This window comes from Callorhinus ursinus, unplaced genomic scaffold (assembly GCF_003265705.2).
Source record: "Callorhinus ursinus isolate GAN/ISIS: 27379988/994484 unplaced genomic scaffold, GSC_fseal_2.0 scaffold2, whole genome shotgun sequence".
NCBI lineage: Eukaryota > Metazoa > Chordata > Mammalia > Carnivora > Otariidae > Callorhinus > Callorhinus ursinus.
In genome coordinates, this window is record NW_027397064.1 from 52,401,315 (window position 1) to 52,422,348 (window position 21,034).

The following is a 21,034-nucleotide window of genomic DNA, read 5'->3' on the forward strand; positions in this document are numbered from 1 at the left end:
AAGTAGGACTATGTTTTACATATAAAATCACTCTTATCTGTTGTTTTTCATAATTTCTTAGAAATCAATGTGATTTCTTTTCCATAGCTGTCCCTGGAGCACCAGATAAACCAACAGTTAGCAGTGTGACTCGCAACTCCATGACTGTCAACTGGGAAGAGCCAGAATATGATGGAGGCTCTCCTGTGACAGGATACTGGCTAGAAATGAAAGACACCACTTCAAAGAGATGGAAGAGAGTTAACCGAGATCCTATCAAAGCCATGACTTTGGGTGTTTCTTATAAAGTGACTGGTCTTATCGAAGGTTCTGATTATCAGTTCCGTGTGTATGCCATCAATGCTGCTGGTGTGGGTCCTCCAAGTCTGCCATCAGACCCAGTGACTGCTAGAGATCCAATTGGTAAGCCTTGAAACCATTCCTTCTCCCCTTCCACCCACCCCCACCCCTGCAAAGTGCCATGGAAAAGTCAAGAATACGAATGTATACTGGTTCTTTCCAGCCCCTCCTGGTCCTCCCATTCCCAAAGTCACAGATTGGACTAAATCGTCTGTGGATCTGGAGTGGTCTCCCCCACTAAAAGATGGTGGATCCAAAGTAACTGGATACATCGTTGAATATAAAGAAGAAGGAAAAGAAGAATGGGAACAGGTAGCTAACTCTTGGCATTATGGAAATATATTATAAATAAGCTAAAAGTGTAGCTGTTATTCTGAATTCCATTAATTTCTATTTGTATTTTTATTAAGAAATCAGAAAAAAACAATTACAACTGATAATTCAAATATCTGTTATGTCAAAAATTCAATCGAAAGTTAAGTTATATTGCCGTTATTAAAAACACAATTCCTGGCAAGACCTTTCATTCAGTGTTTACCTGTAATATCTGATCCTCAAAACCTAATCTGGCAACAGTTTTCCCAAACAGAGTAGTTAAATATTCTGTTGGTTATACTTTAGAAAGCCATTAAAACAAGAAGCTACAAAGAACTGAATGCATGTGATCTTTCCCTAGGGTAAAGATAAAGAAGTGAGAGGAACAAAGCTTGTTGTGACAGGGTTAAAAGAAGGAGCTTTCTACAAATTCAGAGTTAGAGCAGTCAACATTGCTGGCATTGGAGAACCTGGAGAAGTCACAGATGTCATTGAAATGAAGGACAGAATTGGTAATTATTCACTCTTCTGTTATTTTATCCATATTTGTGCTTTGGATTGGGAATGAAAACCACATTTGTAATTTTCAATTGTGTTCCAGTGTCACCTGACCTTCAGCTAGATGCCAGTGTCAGAGACAGAATTGTGGTCCATGCTGGAGGGGTGATCCGGATCATCGCGTATGTGTCTGGAAAACCTCCTCCAACTGTCACCTGGAACATGAATGAAAGAGCATTACCTCAAGAAGCTACCATTGAGACCACAGCCATTAGCTCCTCCATGGTCATCAAGAATTGCCAGAGGAGCCACCAAGGTGTCTATTCTCTTCTTGCCAAAAATGCAGGGGGAGAAAGAAAGAAGACCATTATTGTTGATGTACTAGGTAAATACCTTTAATTTGTCCATGCAGCTTTTTAAAATAACATTTTTACTTCATCTACAGCAAAGCTATGTTATAATAAAACTGTTACAAATATTTTGGAAAATAACAGAACATAATAAAAAAAAAAGAAAAATCACCCACAATCCCACTGACCGCATTTAAATATCTTTCCTCTTTGTCTTGTACATATTTTATATTGTTGTACTCCTATAGTTTTGTATATTGCCTTTTTACATAACACACCACCATTAGCACTTACTATGTTTTATATAGTTTTCATAAAAGCAACATTCCTGCAAATGTACATGAATATCTAATAATTTACTAAGGTTGATCAATTTCACATCGTGGCAGTGTATCCTTCTTTGCTAATTATAATAAAGCAAAAATCTCTGTGAAGGGTTTCAGTATTCTAATTGAAAAGCATCATATTTGATTATCAATATTACATTTCTAGTCACTGAATATAGAGGTGAAGTCCTCCCACTCAGATTTCTCTCTCAAGCAAACTCCAAACAATGAGTTTTTATGTGAAAAATAACTGGTTCTCTGTTGAACATAATTAATGTTATGTAAATGTGTTATGTTTTCATTAATGAAAATGGCATGAGGAAAAAGATCTCATTGACCAATAGTCCTACAAGCTTTTAGGTTAGTTTCAAGCTCCTAAACACCTGTTACTTTATCTTGAGAACCAGTACCCTTTCAAGGTTGAATTCCAACCGTCTCAAAGGTCCTTCTGAGATTTGGGAACTCCTGTGCTACTTACTGATTTACTAGTCACCTAGAAAAAGCTCTCCCTCCCTTTCCTCTCTGGAGAGTAAACTAGATACGGAAAGTAGCCATGCCACCCCTTCTCCTGTCTCCTTCTGTGCCTTCTCTTTCCAGCAACTCCCTCCTATCTTACAAATTACCAAAAAAAAAAAGTATAAATATACATATATAAATACCCATATGTTATACATACACACACAGGCACACATTACTCTTCCTTTAGCTTCTACTAAAACACTGGCAACCAGTAATTACTATAAACGTACTTCATTTAAAAATATGGTTGAATATAAATACCGTGGGGAAGCAAAAATCAATAAACACAAAATCTTATTTGTAACATTTTCGTCTCCTTTTTAAAAACAGAGGGTAACAAATATTGAGCCCTATTGTTAACTGAAAACAAACAACTAGAAATTATTTCCTCTTATTTCCAGACGTGCCAGGTCCTGTTGGAATACCATTCCAGGCTCACAACCTAACCAATGACTCCTGCAAACTGACATGGTTTTCTCCAGATGATGATGGAGGCTCTCCAATCACCAATTATGTCATTGAGAAGCGTGAATCTGACCGCAAAGCATGGACCCCAGTGACATATACAGTTACCCGGCAAAATGCTACTGTCCAAGGTCTCATTCAAGGAAAAGCCTACTTTTTCCGAATTGCAGCCGAAAACAGTGTTGGCATAGGCCCATTTACTGAGACACCAACTGCACTTGTCATCAGAGATCCAATAAGTAAGCACAATTTAAAACAATTTCATCCTAAATCAGATCTTCACTCATTTAGTAAAAGAGGATGGTGACAAAATATGTGTTTAGGCTCCAAACATTTCATTCCTTTGACAAGCATTCAGCAGACAAATGCTGAATCTGATGTTGGTAGTGTTTGAATGCGATTGTGAAAGACATTTTGGGAATATAGATTCTTCAAATCCTTCCATTTATACTACGCTATTTTTTTTTAATTTCGCACTTAATGTCATGAATATGAAGTATTTACCTAGCTCTGGAGAACTTTCTTAAATGATTTGGCCTCAACAAACCTCTTTTTCCTCATTTATGAGAGGAAATTACACTGGATTGTGTCCGTTTTAACTCTAATAGTTCTGTGGTGAGAGCCTTCTATTACTTATCAAAGCAAATAATTTAATGTTTACATGCAGTCCTCCAAAAGTATCATTTACTATGATTTACTACATTTTTAACATGACATTTTTTTCACTGTAATTCTGTATTTCACTTGCAGCTGTACCAGAGCGTCCTGAAGACCTGGAAGTCAAAGAAGTTACTAAAGATTCTGTTACTCTGACTTGGAATCCTCCTAAGTATGATGGTGGATCAGAAATTATTAACTATGTCCTAGAAAGCCGACTCATTGGAACTGAGAAGTTCCACAAGGTTACAAAGGACAACTTGCTTAGCAGAAAATACACTGTTAAAGGCTTAAAAGAAGGTGATACCTATGAGTACCGTGTCAGTGCTGTGAATATTGTTGGACAAGGAAAACCATCATTTTGTACCAAGCCAATCACTTGCAAGGATGACCTGGGTATGTGTCTAAAGCAATTCATACTTTGAAAACTTGTACACTTACAGATTTGCCATAAGACATGAGTAAAACTGACTTGCCTTTATAATTAAAATTTCAGCTCCTCCAACACTTGACCTCGACTTCAGAGATAGGCTCACAGTTCGGGTTGGTGAAGCTTTTGCCCTCACTGGCCGTTACTCAGGCAAACCAAAACCTAAAATTACTTGGTTCAAAGATGAAGCTGATGTGCTAGAAGATGATCGCACTCACATAAAGACCACTCCAACAACACTTGCTCTAGAGAAGATCAAGGCCAAACGTTCAGATACTGGCAAATACTCTGTGGTTGTGGAGAACAGTACAGGCTCTAGGAAAGGTTTCTGTCAAGTCAATGTTGTTGGTAAGTATCATTTAGCAAGAAGAAGAGATATTCTGTTCTTTCCAAAGCAGAAGGGGAAATAACATTTTGGGCTGTGATTTTTTTTTTTTTTTTTTTCTGCAGACCGTCCTGGACCACCAGTAGGACCGGTTATTTTTGAGGAGGTGACCAAAGATTACATGGTTATCTCTTGGAAGCCACCTTTAGATGACGGAGGCAGTGAAATTACCAATTACATTATTGAGAAGAAGGAAGTGGGCAAAGACATTTGGATGCCTGTGACATCTGCAAGTGCTAAAACCACATGCAAAGTTTCTAAACTTCTTGAAGGAAAAGATTATATTTTCCGGATATATGCTGAAAACGTGTATGGAATAAGTGATCCTCTGGTGTCTGATTCAATGAAAGCCAAAGATCGTTTCAGTATGCATTACATTTCTTTTTAGTGATTCAATGTTGAATATTGTTAATAGGAAAAATTACATTTCTAATACACTCTGCTAATGTTTGTTGTAGGGGTTCCTGATGCACCTGAGCAGCCAACTGTTACAGAAGTTACCAAAGACTCTGCATTAGTAACCTGGAACAAGCCAAATGATGGAGGAAAGCCCATCACAAACTACATCCTGGAAAAGAGGGAAACTATGTCTAAACGATGGGCTAGAGTTACCAAAGAGCCCATCCATCCGTACACTAAATTCAGGGTTCCTGATCTTCTAGAAGGGTGTCAGTATGAATTCCGGGTTGCTGCAGAAAACGAAATTGGAATTGGAGACCCAAGCCCACCATCCAAACCAGTCTTTGCTAAAGATCCAATTGGTATGGTATTAAAGCATTCATTTGGTTTTCACATTATCCGACTTTGTTTTCGGCTATGTTCCAACTCCATTTTTTTTTCTTTTATTACATAGCTAAACCAAGTCCACCTGTTAATCCTGAAGCAATTGATACAACATGCAATTCAGTTGATCTAACCTGGCAGCCACCACGTCATGATGGCGGGAGCAAGATTCTGGGTTATATCGTTGAGTACCAGAAAGTTGGAGATGAAGAGTGGAAGAGAGCTAATCACACTCCTGAGTCATGTCCTGAAACTAAGTATAAAGTTACCGGTCTTCGGGATGGTCAAACCTATAAGTTCAGAGTAATGGCAGTCAACGAAGCTGGTGAATCAGATCCAGCTTATGTTCCCGAGCCGGTGCTGGTAAAAGACAGACTTGGTGAGTAAAATCTTCTCAGCTATAATAGCAGAGAAGATAGGTGTCTCATTGTATATGCTTCCTTGTAAAATACATGAACAAATCAAATCTGAAAGTACTATTTGCTTTATTCCAGAACCCCCTGAGTTGATTCTTGATGCCAACATGGCAAGAGAACAACACATAAAAGTTGGTGATACTCTAAGACTTAGTGCCGTCATCAAAGGAGTGCCATTCCCAAAAGTAACTTGGAAAAAAGGAGACAGAGAGGCTCCGACTAAAGCAAGAATTGATGTTACTCCGGTTGGTAGCAAACTTGAAATTCCTAACGCTGCCCATGAAGATGGTGGAATTTATTCTTTAACAGTGGAGAATCCAGCTGGTTCAAAAACAGTCTCAGTAAAAGTCCTCGTATTAGGTGCGAATCTTCTTACATATTTAATGTAATAACATATTGAAAAATAAATTTTGATACATTTTGAGCTGTTACTGGGTTAAATCACTTATTATAACTTCATTATTTAACAATTTCAGATAAGCCGGGGCCACCCAGAGATCTGGAAGTCAGTGAAATTAGGAAAGATTCTTGTTACCTTACTTGGAAGGAACCACTGGATGATGGTGGTTCTGTTATTACAAATTATGTGGTTGAAAGGAGAGATGTTGCCAGCGCCCAGTGGTCACCTCTTTCAGCTACATCCAAGAAAAAGAGTCACATGGCTAAACACCTTACTGAAGGCAATCAGTACCTCTTCCGGGTAGCTGCTGAGAACCAGTATGGACGAGGTCCTTTTGTTGAAACACCTAAACCCATCAAGGCTCTGGATCCTCTACGTAAGTTGCTTTCTCTGGATACAAAGGTTTTCTCTGCCTTTGAGAATATTATTCATTCATCATAACTTCTTCTTTTGAAAAGATCCCCCAGGGCCACCCAAAAACTTACACCATGTAGATGTCGACAAGACTGAAGTCTCCCTTGTTTGGAATAAGCCTGATCGTGATGGTGGCTCTCCAATCACTGGGTATTTGGTGGAGTATCAAGAAGAGGGCACTGAAGACTGGATTAAGTTCAAGACTGTGACAAACTTAGAGTGTGTTGTTACCGGACTACAACAAGGGAAGACCTACAGATTTCGTGTAAAAGCTGAAAATATTGTGGGTCTTAGTCTCCCTGACACAACTATCCCAATAGAATGTCAAGAAAAACTAGGTAAATTTTGGACTGGCATTATTATTTTCTTTCTTTTTAAAATTCATATTGTGACTATTCATACTGTGAAAATCAACATCTAATTTTCTCATGTTCACTTTCCAGTGCCTCCATCCGTGGAGCTAGATGTGAAATTAATTGAAGGCCTTGTGGTAAAAGCTGGAACTACAGTCAGGTTCCCTGCCATCATAAGAGGTGTACCCATTCCCACTGCCAAGTGGACAACCGATGGGAGTGAGATCAAAACAGATGAACACTACACGGTTGAAACTGACAGCTTCTCATCAGTACTTACCATTAAGAACTGCTTAAGGAGAGACACTGGGGAATACCAAATCACAGTTTCCAATGCAGCTGGCACCAAAACACTAGCTGTACATCTTACTGTTCTTGATGTTCCTGGTCCACCAACAGGTCCTATTAATATTCTGGACGTTACCCCTGACTATATGACTATCTCATGGCAGCCACCTAAGGATGATGGAGGAAGCCCTGTGATAAATTATATTGTTGAGAAACAAGATACAAGGAAAGGCACATGGGGTGTTGTCTCATCAGGAAGCAGTAAAACAAAGTTGAAAATCCCACATCTGCAAAAAGGCTGTGAATATATTTTCCGAGTCAGAGCAGAGAATAAGATGGGTGTTGGTCCTCCCCTTGACTCCATACCTACTGTTGCTAAACATAAGTTTAGTCCTCCATCTCCTCCTGGTAAACCAGTGGTTACTGACATTACTGAAAATGCTGCAACTGTGTCTTGGACTCTGCCAAAATCTGATGGTGGCAGTCCAATAACTGGTTACTATGTGGAACGTCGAGAAATAACTGGCAAATGGGTGAGAGTCAACAAAACCCCCATAGCTGACCTGAAGTTTAGAGTGACTGGACTATATGAGGGAAATACATATGAGTTTAGGGTTTTTGCTGAAAATCTTGCAGGACTAAGCAATCCATCACCAAATTCTGACCCAATAAAAGCTTGCCGGCCCATCAAACCACCTGGACCACCTATTAATCCTAAACTGAAAGACAAGACCAAAGAAACAGCTGACTTGGTGTGGACAAAGCCTCTCAGCGATGGTGGTAGCCCCATTCTAGGCTACGTAGTGGAATGTCAGAAACCTGGTACAACACAGTGGAATAGGATTAATAAAGATGAACTCATTAGGCAGTGTGCCTTTAGGGTACCTGGACTAATTGAAGGAAATGAGTACAGATTCCGTATAAAGGCAGCTAATATTGTGGGAGAGGGAGAGCCAAGAGAACTAGCAGAATCTGTGATTGCAAAAGACATCCTTCATCCTCCAGAAGTAGAACTTGATGTTACTTGTCGTGATGTTATTACCGTTAGAGTGGGCCAAACTATCCGCATTCTTGCTCGAGTCAGAGGCAGACCTGATCCAGACATAACTTGGTCCAAGGAAGGCAAAGTATTGGTCCGAGAAAAGCGGGTTGACATAATTCATGATCTACCTCGTGTTGAGTTACAAATTAAAGAAGCTGTTAGAACTGATCATGGCAAGTATATTATCTCAGCTAAGAATGCCAGTGGGCATGCCCAAGGTTCTGCCATTGTTAATGTTCTTGACAGACCTGGGCCTTGCCAGAATTTAAGGGTTAGCAATGTAACCAAAGAGAACTGTACAATTTCTTGGGAAAACCCACTAGATAATGGTGGCTCAGAAATAACAAATTTCATAGTGGAATATCGCAAACCAAACCAGAAAGGCTGGTCAATTGTTGCTTCAGATGCCACTAAGCGATTAATTAAGGCCAACCTCTTAGCGAACAATGAATACTATTTCCGAGTTTGTGCAGAGAATAAAGTAGGTGTTGGTCCAACCGTTGAAACAAAAACTCCAATTCTGGCTATTAACCCTATTGATAGACCAGGTGAGCCCGAAAACCTTCACATTGCAGATAAAGGAAAGACATTTGTCTATCTCAAGTGGCGGCGGCCTGATTATGATGGTGGTAGCCCAAATCTGTCCTATCATGTTGAGAGGAGGCTGAAGGGCTCTGATGAATGGGAAAGAGTACATAAAGGAAGCATTAAAGAAACCCAGTACATGGTTGACAGATGTGTTGAAAACCAGATTTATGAGTTCAGAGTGCAAACAAAGAATGAAGGGGGGGAAAGTGACTGGGTGAAGACAGAGGAAGTTGTTGTGAAGGAAGACTTACAGAAACCAGTACTTGATCTGAAATTAAGTGGTGTGCTAACGGTTAAAGCAGGGGACACCATTAGACTTGAGGCAGGTGTTAGAGGCAAACCATTCCCAGAAGTTTTATGGACCAAGGACAAAGATGCTACAGACTTAACAAGATCACCAAGGGTCAAGATTGATACCAGTGCTGATTCATCCAAATTTTCTCTTTCTAAAGCAAAGCGAAGTGATGGCGGTAAATATGTAATTACAGCAACTAACACGGCTGGGAGTTTTGTGGCCTATGCCACTGTCAATGTTTTAGATAAGCCTGGTCCTGTAAGAAATCTGAAAATTGTTGATGTGTCCAGTGATCGCTGTACTATTCGCTGGGATCCACCAGAGGATGACGGTGGCTGTGAAATCCAAAATTATATTCTAGAAAAATGTGAGAGTAAGCGAATGGTTTGGTCTACCTATTCTGCTAATGTCTTAACACCTGGTGCTACAGTAACACGTCTCATAGAAGGAAACGAATATATTTTCAGAGTCCGTGCAGAAAATAAAATAGGCACAGGGCCTCCAACAGAAAGTAAACCAGTCATTGCAAAAACCAAATATGATAGACCTGGTCGCCCGGATCCCCCAGAAGTCACCAAAGTAAGCAAAGAAGAGATGACTGTGGTGTGGAATCCACCCGAATATGATGGTGGAAAATCCATCACAGGATACTTTTTGGAGAAAAAGGAGAAACATTCAGTACGATGGGTCCCTGTTAACAAGAGTGCAATCCCCGAAAGACGTCTCAAAGTACAGAACCTCCTCCCAGGACATGAATATCAGTTCCGTGTCAAGGCAGAAAATGAAATTGGAATTGGAGAACCAAGCTTGCCCTCAAGGCCAGTGGTGGCAAAAGACCCCATAGGTATGATGTTCTTGCTTTTTCTGATATCACACCAATTCTTAATCTCAAGCACAGAGGTATTAGACAAATAAGTCCATGCCATCAAAACCAGTATTTTTTACTGGTTCAGTATTTAGCCAGTATTTTTCCAAATAGATCATTTACCAAATCACCTAAAATGGACAAACAACAGTAGATTCTAAATTTATGAAGGAAAATAAGGACTCAGTGATTGAGAAGATGAATGTCCTATCTTTGATTAACTGAGAGTGGACTGCTTTATAAAATAAACTACACATTGGAATATCACCAGGAGGAGTTAATGACAGGTAAATTCATCCTTATATATTTATTATTTTCAGAACCACCTGGTCCACCAACCAATCTCAAAGTGGTCGACACAACCAAAAGTTCCATAACTCTTGGATGGGGAAAACCAGTGTACGATGGTGGCGCACCAATAATTGGATATGTTGTGGAAATGAGACCAAAACGAGAAGATGCATCACCTGATGAAGGCTGGAAACGGTGCAATGCTGCAGCACAGCTTGTTCGCATGGAGTTCACTGTTACCAGCTTGGATGAAAACCAGGAATATGAGTTCAGGGTGTGTGCTCAAAACCAAGCTGGCATTGGGCGCCCTGCAGAACTAAAGGATGCTATTAAGCCTAAAGAAATCCTAGGTGAGACCCTTTTTTTCCCTAGGATTCATTCACTCCACACTTCTCGCATGATTTCCCCACGTCCTGAAGAGTCAACTAATGGTTTTCATGTCACTTGCAGAACCTCCAGAGATTGATTTGGATGCCAGTATGAGAAAACTTGTCACAGTGAGGGCGGGATGCCCTATCCGACTATTTGCCATAGTGAGAGGAAGACCAGCTCCTAAAGTCACTTGGCGAAGAGTGGGTATTGACAACGTGGTCAGAAAAGGACAAGTCGATCTGGTTGACACTATGGCCTTCCTTGTCATCCCCAATTCCACCCGCGACGACTCGGGAAAATATTCCTTGACACTTGTGAACCCAGCAGGAGAAAAGGCCGTGTTTGTGAATGTCAGAGTATTAGGTGTGTTGCTAACAAGCTCCTTCTTCCCCTTCAGAAACACGTCAGTTAAGAAGGCTGAGGAGACACATATATCTGGTTTTGTGGTTCTTTACAGATACTCCCGGACCTGTGACTGATTTAAAAGTTTCAGATGTCACTAAAACGTCATGCCACATTTCCTGGGCCCCTCCTGAGAATGACGGTGGGAGCCAAGTGACACATTATATTGTGGAGAAGCGTGAGACAGAGAGAAAGACGTGGTCAACAGTTACCCCGGAAGTCAAGAAAACGAGCTTCCAAGTCACCAACCTCGTCCCTGGGAACGAGTACTTCTTCAGAGTCACTGCTGTCAATGAATATGGCCCTGGCGTGCCAGCTGACGTCCCCAAACCAGTGCTTGCATCAGATCCTCTGAGTAAGCACTGTCCTTTTTCCTCCTTTTAACTCCAGCCTCCTACCTGAGCAAGGTCAAGATACTGAAACATGTTCATCTGCCACACCAAAAGGGCTTTAATTTGTAGAAACCCAAACAGTCCAAATAAATCTCTAACTCACTCACTGAAGAGTGTTTTAATCTGCCCCATCTTGTACTTTTCACGGTCAACATACTGAGCTCCAGTTTCCAGATGCTTCTAAGCAAGTGGCACACTCCAACGTTTAGGTAGAGTAACAAAGGGATTGGATTAGTGTACCTGGACAGTTTTTCTAAATCACATTTTTCTTCTAGGCGAGCCAGATCCCCCAAGGAAACTAGAAGTTACTGAAATGACCAAAAACAGTGCTGCATTAGCCTGGCTGCCTCCTCTGCGTGACGGAGGTGCTAAAATCAATGGCTACATCATTAGTTACAGAGAAGAGGAGCAGCCTGCAGATCGCTGGACAGAGTACTCGGTGGTTAAAGATCTCAGCCTTGTCGTCACTGGCCTAAAGGAAGGAAAGAAGTATAAATTTAGAGTAGCGGCCAGAAATGCTGTTGGAGTCAGTTTGCCAAGGGAAGCTGAAGGAGTGTATGAAGCCAAAGAACAGCTGTGTAAGTGGTCACTGTCTCCTTTTATCACGTGATAAAAGTTCATTAGAATTTTCTTCTCACATACAGACTGGACTCTCATATTTTCTATTTGGTTCAATCTTATTCTTTTTTTAAAATATTGGCTGTAATGCAAACATGAACTTGAAGCCATTAATGGGTTGCCACCCACAGTTTGAAAAACACCAGTAGAGTTCCCCACCAGAGGAGATCCATCCTCCCCACAAATGTAATGAATTTTCATTTTCATACTTTTAGTGCCTCCAAAGATCCTTATGCCGGAGCAAATTACTATTAAAGCTGGGAAGAAACTCCGAGTTGAAGCCCATGTGTATGGAAAGCCTCATCCAGTCTGTAAATGGAAGAAAGGAGAAGATGACGTTGTCACTTCCAGCCACCTGGCAGTGCATAAAGCAGACGCCTCTTCAATCCTGATCATAAAAGATGTTACTAGGAAAGACAGTGGGTACTACAGCCTCACCGCGGAGAACAGTTCTGGGACAGACACTCAGAAAGTCAAAATTATCGTCATGGGTAGGTTAAGCATTAGAAAAATGGCTATCTAAATATGAAGATCAGAAACATTTTTTCCTATCAAATCTCTGTTCTTATATTTCTTTCTCTTGGTTTATGCAGATGCTCCTGGGCCCCCTCAGCCTCCGTTTGACATTTCTGACATAGATGCTGATGCTTGCTCCCTGTCATGGCACATCCCTCTGGAGGATGGAGGCAGTAACATCACCAATTACATAGTGGAGAAATGTGATGTGAGCCGAGGTGACTGGGTGACAGCACTCGCCTCAGTGACAAAAACTTCCTGCAGAGTTGGAAAACTGATCCCAGGCCAGGAGTATATCTTCCGGGTCCGTGCTGAAAATCGATTTGGCATTTCAGAGCCTCTCACATCTCCAAAGATGCTGGCTAAGTTCCCATTTGGTAGGTTTCTATCAGGGAGAAAAAAAAATTGTTTTCTTTCCAGTCTGTTACTTAAGAAAAAAACCTGACGTTTCCCTTGTCTTCCTCTCCAGGTGTTCCAAGTGAACCAAAGAATGCACGGGTCACTAAAGTCAACAAAGACTGCATATTTGTGGCATGGGACAGACCAGACAGTGATGGAGGGAGTCCCATTACTGGTTATCTGATTGAACGCAAGGAAAGAAACAGTTTGCTCTGGGTGAAAGCTAATGATACTCCTGTCCGGTCAACTGAATATCCTTGTGCTGGCCTTGTAGAAGGTCTTGAGTATTCATTCAGAATCTACGCACTAAACAAAGCTGGATCCAGCCCACCCAGCAAACCAACAGAATACGTAACCGCAAGAATGCCAGTTGGTGAGTAATTTTTGTTAATATTACGGCAGCATATTTAAATCTCAGGGTCTCTGAGGATTTTTACTTCTATTCAGAGAGATTCTCAGTATTTCTGGGTGATGATGCGAAATATGGAAGTTTATAACTTCTGTTAAGATAAATGCTGAGAATACCCCTTTTGGTTTCAGATCCTCCTGGAAAGCCTGAAGTTATTGATGTTTCCAAGAGTACTGTATCCCTCATCTGGGCTCGTCCAAAACATGATGGAGGCAGCAAAATTATTGGCTACTTCGTAGAAGCTTGCAAACTTCCTGGTGATAAGTGGGTACGGTGCAATACCTCACCTCACCAGATTCCCCAGGAAGAGTACACAGTCACTGGCTTGGAAGAGAATGCTCAGTATCAATTTAGAGCAATTGCCAAGACTGCAGTAAACATTAGCCAGCCCTCTGAACCTTCTGATCCAGTGACCATCCAGGCAGAAAATGGTAAGATTCCACCTTTGCCTATAATACTCAACAGAAAATACTCATGATGTATATTTCTCCTAATTAAAAACAAAATATATATCACGGGGGGAAAAACAAGTAAAATGATAAGTATTTTGCATACAGATAACTAAAAATTATGATAATGGAAAATCTTAATAACATGTTAAACTAAAAAAAGATACAAAACTGTGAGGACCATGTAATATCAACCATACAAAGGCACAGAGACATGACAAGGAAATGCACCGAATGATAATAGTGAAAATTTAAGGATGTTGGAATTATGGAAGATAATTTACTTTTTTCTTTATACTTTCAGCATTATCAAACTCCTATATTAAACCTATATTCTTTTTTAAGATTTATTTAGAGAGAGGAAAGCGTGCAAGCAGGGGGGAGGGGCAGAGGGAGAAAGAGAATCTCAAGCAGACTCCTCACTGAGCATGGAACCTGATGCAGCGCTTGATCTCATGACCCCAAGATCACAACCTGAGCCGAAATCAAGAGTCAGATGCCTAACCTACTAAGCCACCCAGGCACCCCTAAACCTATATTCTTTTATAATAAATGTTACTTGTAAAAATCCCATCTCAAAAGAGACCGAGCCTATGCATTTCCTACTTTTATTAACAAGAATGATATAGCTTTGCTTACATTAAATCCTGATCTTATTTCTTCCCAGTTCCTCCCAGGATAGAACTGAGTGTGGCTATGAAATCTTTGCTTACTGTGAAAGCTGGAACTAATGTTTGCCTGGATGCTACTGTTTTTGGTAAACCAATGCCAACCGTCTCTTGGAAGAAGGAGGGCACACTACTGAAACCAGCAGAAGGCATAAAGATGGCCATGAAGCGGAACCTATGCACCCTGGAGCTGTTCAGCGTGAACCGAAAGGACTCGGGCGACTATACCATTACTGCTGAAAATTCAAGTGGTTCCAAATCAGCCACCATTAAGCTTAAAGTGTTAGGTAACTATAGTGCTTATTTAGAATCTCATATTTTACTTCGGTTGATGTGAGGTAATAGAATTTACAAAATCATATGTGAGAAAAGATACATAATGATGTATCGTTTGTAATCAGATAATTATTCTCATCACAGGGTAATGGGATTTTTAGGCTGAAAAGAGCATTAGAAGTCATATATTCCAGTTACATATTTTACATATAAGGAAATTAAGATTCTGAAAAATTATGTACTTTCCAAGGTCCTACAGAAGTTAATGACAACATATAAAGACTGCGGTCAGGTCTCCAGACCTGCAGTCTACTCATTCCCCATTTCACATGTGTTAGTGGAAGACTTCACTTTTCTTTCTTATTCTTTCAGATAAACCGGGTCCTCCAGCATCTGTTAAAATCAACAAAATGTATGCAGATCGTGCAATGCTTTCTTGGGAACCTCCTCTTGAAGATGGAGGCTCAGAAATCACCAACTATGTTATTGACAAACGTGAAACAAGCAGACCCAACTGGGCACAAGTCTCGGCTACCGTGCCCATCACCAGCTGCAGTGTGGAGAAACTCATAGAGGGCCATGAATATCAGTTCCGAATTTGTGCTGAGAATAAATATGGTGTGGGCGATCCAATCTTCACTGAACCAGCAATTGCTAAAAACCCATATGGTAGGAATGAACATTTTCCTTGAGTTTTTCATTTGACTTTTTAAAGTTTACCTTTTAGACTGGCATATTAACTTTTCAATCAATCTCTGCAGACCCACCCGGGCGCTGTGATCCTCCTGTTATTAGCAACATAACCAAAGATCACATGACGGTAAGCTGGAAACCACCAGCAGATGATGGCGGCTCACCCATCACTGGCTATTTGGTTGAAAAGCGAGAAACCCAGGCAGTTAACTGGACTAAAGTCAACAGAAAACCTGTTATAGAAAGAACAATAAAAGCAACAGGTCTCCAAGAAGGCACTGAATATGAGTTCCGAGTTACAGCTATAAATAAGGCTGGACCAGGGAAACCCAGTGATGCATCCAAAGCTGCTTATGCCCGGGACCCTCTGTGTAAGTTTTCATGAAAGAGTCCCATATCTCATGTTATAATCAACCCTGAACAACCAGGAATGAGATTTTAATGAAATTTTTCTGTTATTTATCCTCAGATCCTCCTGGCCCACCAGCTTTTCCTAAAGTATATGATACGACCCGTAGCTCTGTGAGTCTATCTTGGGGCAAGCCAGCCTATGACGGTGGTAGCCCTATCATTGGCTACCTTGTTGAAGCAAAACGAGCTGACTCTGATAACTGGGTGAGGTGCAATTTACCAGAGAAGCTACAGAAAACCCGCTTCGAGGTTACTGGCCTAATGGAAGACACAGAATATCAGTTCCGCGTGTATGCTGTTAATAAGATTGGATACAGCGACCCCAGTGATGTGCCAGACAAACACCGTCCCAAGGACATCTTAAGTAAGTATTACCAGGAGAAATAGTTTTTTTCTCATCAGGCATATTATAAAAGGCAGTATAGAACTCCCTTATGTAGATTTGTTTATTTATGAGCATTAGAGTTGGTAGCTCCAGGAGTACATTGTAATGGAGACTGGGTTGGTACTTTATGATATCCTACACAGACCAAATGGAATGTAAGCTGATCTGTGGCTTTGAAAAGCTTTTCATACTTACATGAGAATTCATGTCTTCAAAAGAAGAATATGGAACATAGGAATTTTATTCTGAAAATAGGTTTTTTTTTAACTAAGTAATGAGCTATTTGTCATTCTAATGGGCTTTTTTTTTCATCTTCTAATCCATCCTTCTTCATAAGTATGTAATTATAGGCTGTGCCTCCTAATTTTCCTTCTCACCAGTTTTCTATTTGCTTCTTTCCCATAACCATTTCTCCCTTTATTTTGAATTACTTGGTGTAATACTTCACCCCCTATATATTTTTCTTCCCATGATGAAATAAAGAGAGCCAGATTATACATCAGAGAGCTTCACTGAACACAGAAAAGAAAAACAAGAATGGAAGAGAGCCAAGAATCAATTATCTATGTTTAAGAGAGAGTTTGAGAGTATGGAAGGTTCGTGAGAGGAGAAGGAGAGAAGTTACAGATCCTTCAGGGAAAACTTGGGTTTAGCCTACAGGATATTAGAATATAGAAAGATCAACAATCACTACAGAGTGCTGAAATAGTTGACAAAAGTTTTGAGGATCATAGAATTTTTTAAAGACCTAGAAATCAGTTCTGAAAAAGAAACTAATTTAAGAGTGGTAAGGTTAGTCCTTGGAAATATATTTGACCATTAAATTATTATTTTAAACAGTCCCACCTGAGGGAGAGCTCGATGCTGATTTGAGGAAAACACTCATATTACGTGCTGGAGTTACAATGAGATTGTATGTACCAGTAAAAGGCCGTCCACCTCCAAAGATAACCTGGTCTAAACCAAACGTCAATCTAAGAGAAAGGATTGGACTTGACATAAAATCAACGGACTTTGACACTTTCTTGCGCTGTGAAAATGTGAACAAATATGATGCAGGAAAATATATCTTGACTCTGGAGAACAGCTGCGGTAAAAAGGAATATACCATTGTAGTGAAAGTGCTTGGTAAGTCTATTTGAAGAAAACAATCCTATGTTAAAAATGTAGTTTATGTATTTTTTACATATTCATTTCTTATTTGTCCATGATTTGTCCAGATACTCCCGGGCCACCTGTCAATGTCACTGTTAAGGAAATATCCAAAGATTCTGCTTATATTACCTGGGACCCTCCCATTATTGATGGCGGAAGTCCCATCATAAACTATGTGGTGGAAAAACGTGACGCAGAGAGGAAGTCCTGGTCTACGGTGACGACGGAGTGCTCAAAAACAAGCTTCCGAGTGTCTAACTTGGAGGAGGGAAAATCCTACTTCTTCAGGGTGTTTGCTGAAAATGAGTATGGCATCGGCGATCCTGGTGAAACACGAGATGCTGTCAAAGCTTCCGGTAAGCAAATGAGCCACTTACCCCAGCGTTCTGAGTGACCTCTTACCTTGGTTATCTGGGGCTTAGCCCTATCATTTTTCCTTTGCTTTAGAAACCCCTGGACCAGTTGTGGACCTGAAAGTGGTATCTGTAACTAAGTCATCTTGTAGCATAGCCTGGAAAAAGCCTCGCAGTGATGGTGGCAGCCGAATTACTGGATATGTAGTAGATTTCCTGACTGAAGACAATAAGTGGCAACGTGTTACAAAATCATTAAGCTTACAGTATGCCGCAAAAGATTTGACTGAAGGCAAGGAATATACCTTCAGAGTCAGTGCTGAGAATGAAAACGGAGAAGGAACCCCAAGTGAAATCACTGCTGTGGCAAAGGATGATATTGGTAAGCCTTTAGCCACGCATCTTCATTTTCCCTTTATTGCCATCAAAAGTGCACGCTTGAGCCCTACTCACAGGCTTATCTAAAAATCCTTTAAAAATTATTATAATCTGAAAAAATTAATTGCCTGGCCTGAAAAATGACAATAATTTATCTCTGCTGTTTTACAGTGGCTCCTGACCTTGACTTAAAGGACATACCTGATTTGTGCTACTTGGCTAAAGAAAACAGCAACTTCCGTCTTAAGATCCCCATAAAAGGCAAGCCAGCTCCATCAGTATCCTGGAAGAAAGAGGAAGATCCTCTACCAACTGACACAAGAGTCAGTGTTGAGTCAACTGCAGTTAACACAACTCTTGTGGTACATGATTGCCAAAAATCTGATGCTGGAAAATACACAATCACACTTAAGAACGTTGCCGGCACCAAAGAAGGAACTCTTTCTATAAAAGTTGTTGGCAAGCCTGGCATCCCCACGGGACCAATCAAATTTGATGAAGTCACAGCAGAAGCCATGACCTTAAAGTGGGGTCCTCCAAAGGATGACGGAGGTTCTGAAATCACCAACTATATCCTAGAGAAGAGAGATTCTGTAAACAACAAGTGGGTGATCTGTGCCTCAGCTGTCCAGAAAACCACCTTTAGAGTAACCAGACTTCATGAGGGCATGGAATACACCTTCAGGGTCAGTGCTGAAAATAAATATGGTGTAGGAGAAGGCCTGAAATCAGAGCCAATTGTTGCTAAACATCCATTTGGTGAGTGTCTCAGAGTCAGAAAACACAAAGCAAAACATGTTTTTGAGAAAAGTTCCCTATTATAACTCTTGCATCATCTACTTTTTCCTAGATGTGCCTGATGCTCCCCCACCTCCCAATATCGTGGATGTCAGACATGATTCGGTATCTCTAACTTGGACTGACCCCAGGAAAACTGGTGGCTCTCCAATTACAGGTATTTCATTTGCTCTTCTCCTACAGCTTTTACGTTAATGTTTCTTCCAAATCGTCCTCCCTGAAAAACAAGCTGAATGTATGCTCCTTATTTATAGCACTACCTGCACATACAGTAATGGTTTTTTTCCTTTCAGTACATTAAGCATTAGTTAAGCTAATACTTGATTTCAGTGAAAATCTCCTAATAGTTAAAAAGGCTTTCGTAGTGATATCTCTTTTACTAAGTTAGAATTTTTCAACAGAAGGTGCAACAAATACACATATTCCAAGAGGGGAAAAAAAAGTGCCTAGGAAATAAAAGTATAGCTATTAGCAAGAATGACTATTTATTCCATATTATGTCCACATATAAACCATTTGGGCAAAAACATGTACTTAAAAACCAGATTGGCATTTGTATTTTCTACCTGAATTGACAAATTCACTGGGTCTTTTTTTTGTAGGGTATCATATCGAGTTCAAGGAAAGGAACAGCCTTTTGTGGAAGAGAGCTAACAAGACTCCTATTAGGATGAAAGACTTCAAAGTGACAGGATTGACTGAAGGTCTTGAGTACGAATTCCGAGTCATGGCAATCAATTTAGCAGGAGTAGGCAAGCCAAGCCTGCCATCAGAGCCAGTTGTGGCACTTGATCCAATTGGTAAGTCGTTGTACAAAGAAAAGCCCAGGTATGTTTTCTGCGTGAAAAAAAAAAAAAAAACATTGCTATTTGACTGGCTTTTTTGCTTTGTTTTAGATCCTCCTGGCAAACCTGAGGTTATTAATGTAACAAGGAATTCAGTGACCCTCATTTGGACTGAACCCAAATATGATGGTGGTCATAAGTTGACTGGATATATAGTGGAGAAGCGGGATCTACCCTCTAAATCTTGGACGAAAGCCAACCATATTAATGTCCCAGATTGTGCCTTTACTGTAACTGACCTTGTTGAAGGTGGAAAATATGAATTCAGAGTTAGAGCGAAGAATACAGCAGGTGCTATCAGTGCTCCATCAGAAAGCACAGGAACCATTATTTGCCAGGATGAATATGGTAGGTCTATTTTACTTTTTCATGCCCATAAAAAAAAAAGCAAATTAAGCCTCCTTCCTTTGCCGATTAATTTTTTTTTTTCTTTGCAGAGGCACCAACCATTGTCCTTGATCCCACAATAAAAGATGGGCTGACAATTAAAGCAGGAGATACCATTGTTTTGAGTGCCATTAGCATTCTTGGCAAGCCCCTTCCAAAGTCGAGTTGGTCTAGGGCAGGAAAAGACATGAGACCATCAGATATTGTTCAGATATCTTCGACCCCAACATCTTCCATGCTTACTGTCAAGTATGCCACTAGAAAAGATGCTGGTGAATATACCATTACTGCTACCAATACTTTTGGCACAAAGGAGGAACATGTGAAGGTAACAGTCCTCGATGTACCTGGTCCCCCAGGTCCCATTGAAATCAGTAATGTTTCTGCTGAAAAAGCAACACTCACATGGACACCTCCATTGGAGGATGGTGGCTCACCAATTAAGTCCTATGTTCTTGAAAAGAGAGAAACCAGTCGACTTTTATGGACAGTGGTTGCTGAAGATATTCAGTCTTGCAGGCATGTGGCCACCAAACTTATCCAAGGAAATGAGTACCTCTTCCGGGTCTCAGCTGTAAACCAGTATGGGAAAGGAGAACCTGTACAGTCTGAACCTGTCAAAATGGTGGACAGATTTGGTATGTAGAGCATCTAAGGGAACTGACATGTTAACATTTGCAGCAGAGTTTGTGAAAGCATGGATTTCTCATAAGTTTGCTTCTTTTTCAGGTCCCCCTGGCCCTCCTGGAAAACCAGAAGTATCAAATGTCACTAAAAACACTGCCACCGTCAGTTGGAAAAGACCAGCTGATGATGGTGGTAGTGAAATCACAGGATATCATATTGAAAGGAGAGAAAAGAAAAGCCTGCGATGGGTGAGGGCAACAAAGACTCCAGTTTCAGATCTCAGATGCAAAGTAACAGGATTGCAAGAAGGAAACACCTACGAATTTCGTGTCAGTGCAGAAAACAAAGCTGGAATTGGTCCACCTAGTGATGCTTCAAATCCTGTTCTGATGAAAGATGTAGCATGTTAGTATTTATTTTTTTCAACACCACTCATTTGGGAGTGCCAGTATTTCAGAGAAGTTATCTAAAAGCCAAACTCC

At 40.5% G+C, this 21,034-nt stretch overlaps 1 protein-coding gene and 1 long non-coding RNA gene across 6 annotated transcripts in view; one reads left to right on the plus strand and one right to left on the minus strand.

Annotated features, from left to right (window-relative positions):
* Window positions 1-21,034, plus strand: part of TTN (titin) — a 267,591-nt gene that overhangs the window by 196,344 nt on the left and 50,213 nt on the right. Inside the window, exons 240-274 of the mRNA XM_073881860.1 lie at window positions 88-402; window positions 503-651; window positions 1,016-1,166; window positions 1,256-1,537; window positions 2,749-3,051; window positions 3,563-3,865; window positions 3,966-4,247; window positions 4,350-4,649; window positions 4,743-5,045; window positions 5,138-5,446; window positions 5,562-5,843; window positions 5,960-6,259; window positions 6,342-6,635; window positions 6,741-9,707; window positions 10,049-10,369; window positions 10,470-10,754; window positions 10,849-11,148; window positions 11,461-11,763; window positions 12,019-12,294; window positions 12,397-12,696; window positions 12,789-13,091; window positions 13,259-13,558; window positions 14,244-14,531; window positions 14,893-15,189; window positions 15,282-15,584; window positions 15,683-15,988; window positions 16,850-17,137; window positions 17,230-17,520; window positions 17,612-17,899; window positions 18,067-18,654; window positions 18,746-18,850; window positions 19,296-19,493; window positions 19,590-19,886; window positions 19,976-20,563; window positions 20,655-20,957. Of these exons, the coding sequence (XP_073737961.1) occupies window positions 88-402; window positions 503-651; window positions 1,016-1,166; window positions 1,256-1,537; window positions 2,749-3,051; window positions 3,563-3,865; window positions 3,966-4,247; window positions 4,350-4,649; window positions 4,743-5,045; window positions 5,138-5,446; window positions 5,562-5,843; window positions 5,960-6,259; window positions 6,342-6,635; window positions 6,741-9,707; window positions 10,049-10,369; window positions 10,470-10,754; window positions 10,849-11,148; window positions 11,461-11,763; window positions 12,019-12,294; window positions 12,397-12,696; window positions 12,789-13,091; window positions 13,259-13,558; window positions 14,244-14,531; window positions 14,893-15,189; window positions 15,282-15,584; window positions 15,683-15,988; window positions 16,850-17,137; window positions 17,230-17,520; window positions 17,612-17,899; window positions 18,067-18,654; window positions 18,746-18,850; window positions 19,296-19,493; window positions 19,590-19,886; window positions 19,976-20,563; window positions 20,655-20,957 (13,068 nt within the window). The remainder of the gene's footprint in view (window positions 1-87; window positions 403-502; window positions 652-1,015; window positions 1,167-1,255; window positions 1,538-2,748; window positions 3,052-3,562; window positions 3,866-3,965; window positions 4,248-4,349; window positions 4,650-4,742; window positions 5,046-5,137; window positions 5,447-5,561; window positions 5,844-5,959; window positions 6,260-6,341; window positions 6,636-6,740; window positions 9,708-10,048; window positions 10,370-10,469; window positions 10,755-10,848; window positions 11,149-11,460; window positions 11,764-12,018; window positions 12,295-12,396; window positions 12,697-12,788; window positions 13,092-13,258; window positions 13,559-14,243; window positions 14,532-14,892; window positions 15,190-15,281; window positions 15,585-15,682; window positions 15,989-16,849; window positions 17,138-17,229; window positions 17,521-17,611; window positions 17,900-18,066; window positions 18,655-18,745; window positions 18,851-19,295; window positions 19,494-19,589; window positions 19,887-19,975; window positions 20,564-20,654; window positions 20,958-21,034) is intronic.
* Window positions 19,162-21,034, minus strand: part of LOC112806828 (uncharacterized) — a 55,664-nt gene continuing 53,791 nt past the window's right edge. For all 5 annotated transcript variants that reach the window (XR_012375054.1, XR_012375058.1, XR_012375059.1 and 2 more), the window contains 3 exons: window positions 20,331-20,539; window positions 19,778-20,095; window positions 19,162-19,530 (listed from right to left, as the gene is read on the minus strand). This is a non-coding gene — a long non-coding RNA (uncharacterized lncRNA). The remainder of the gene's footprint in view (window positions 19,531-19,777; window positions 20,096-20,330; window positions 20,540-21,034) is intronic.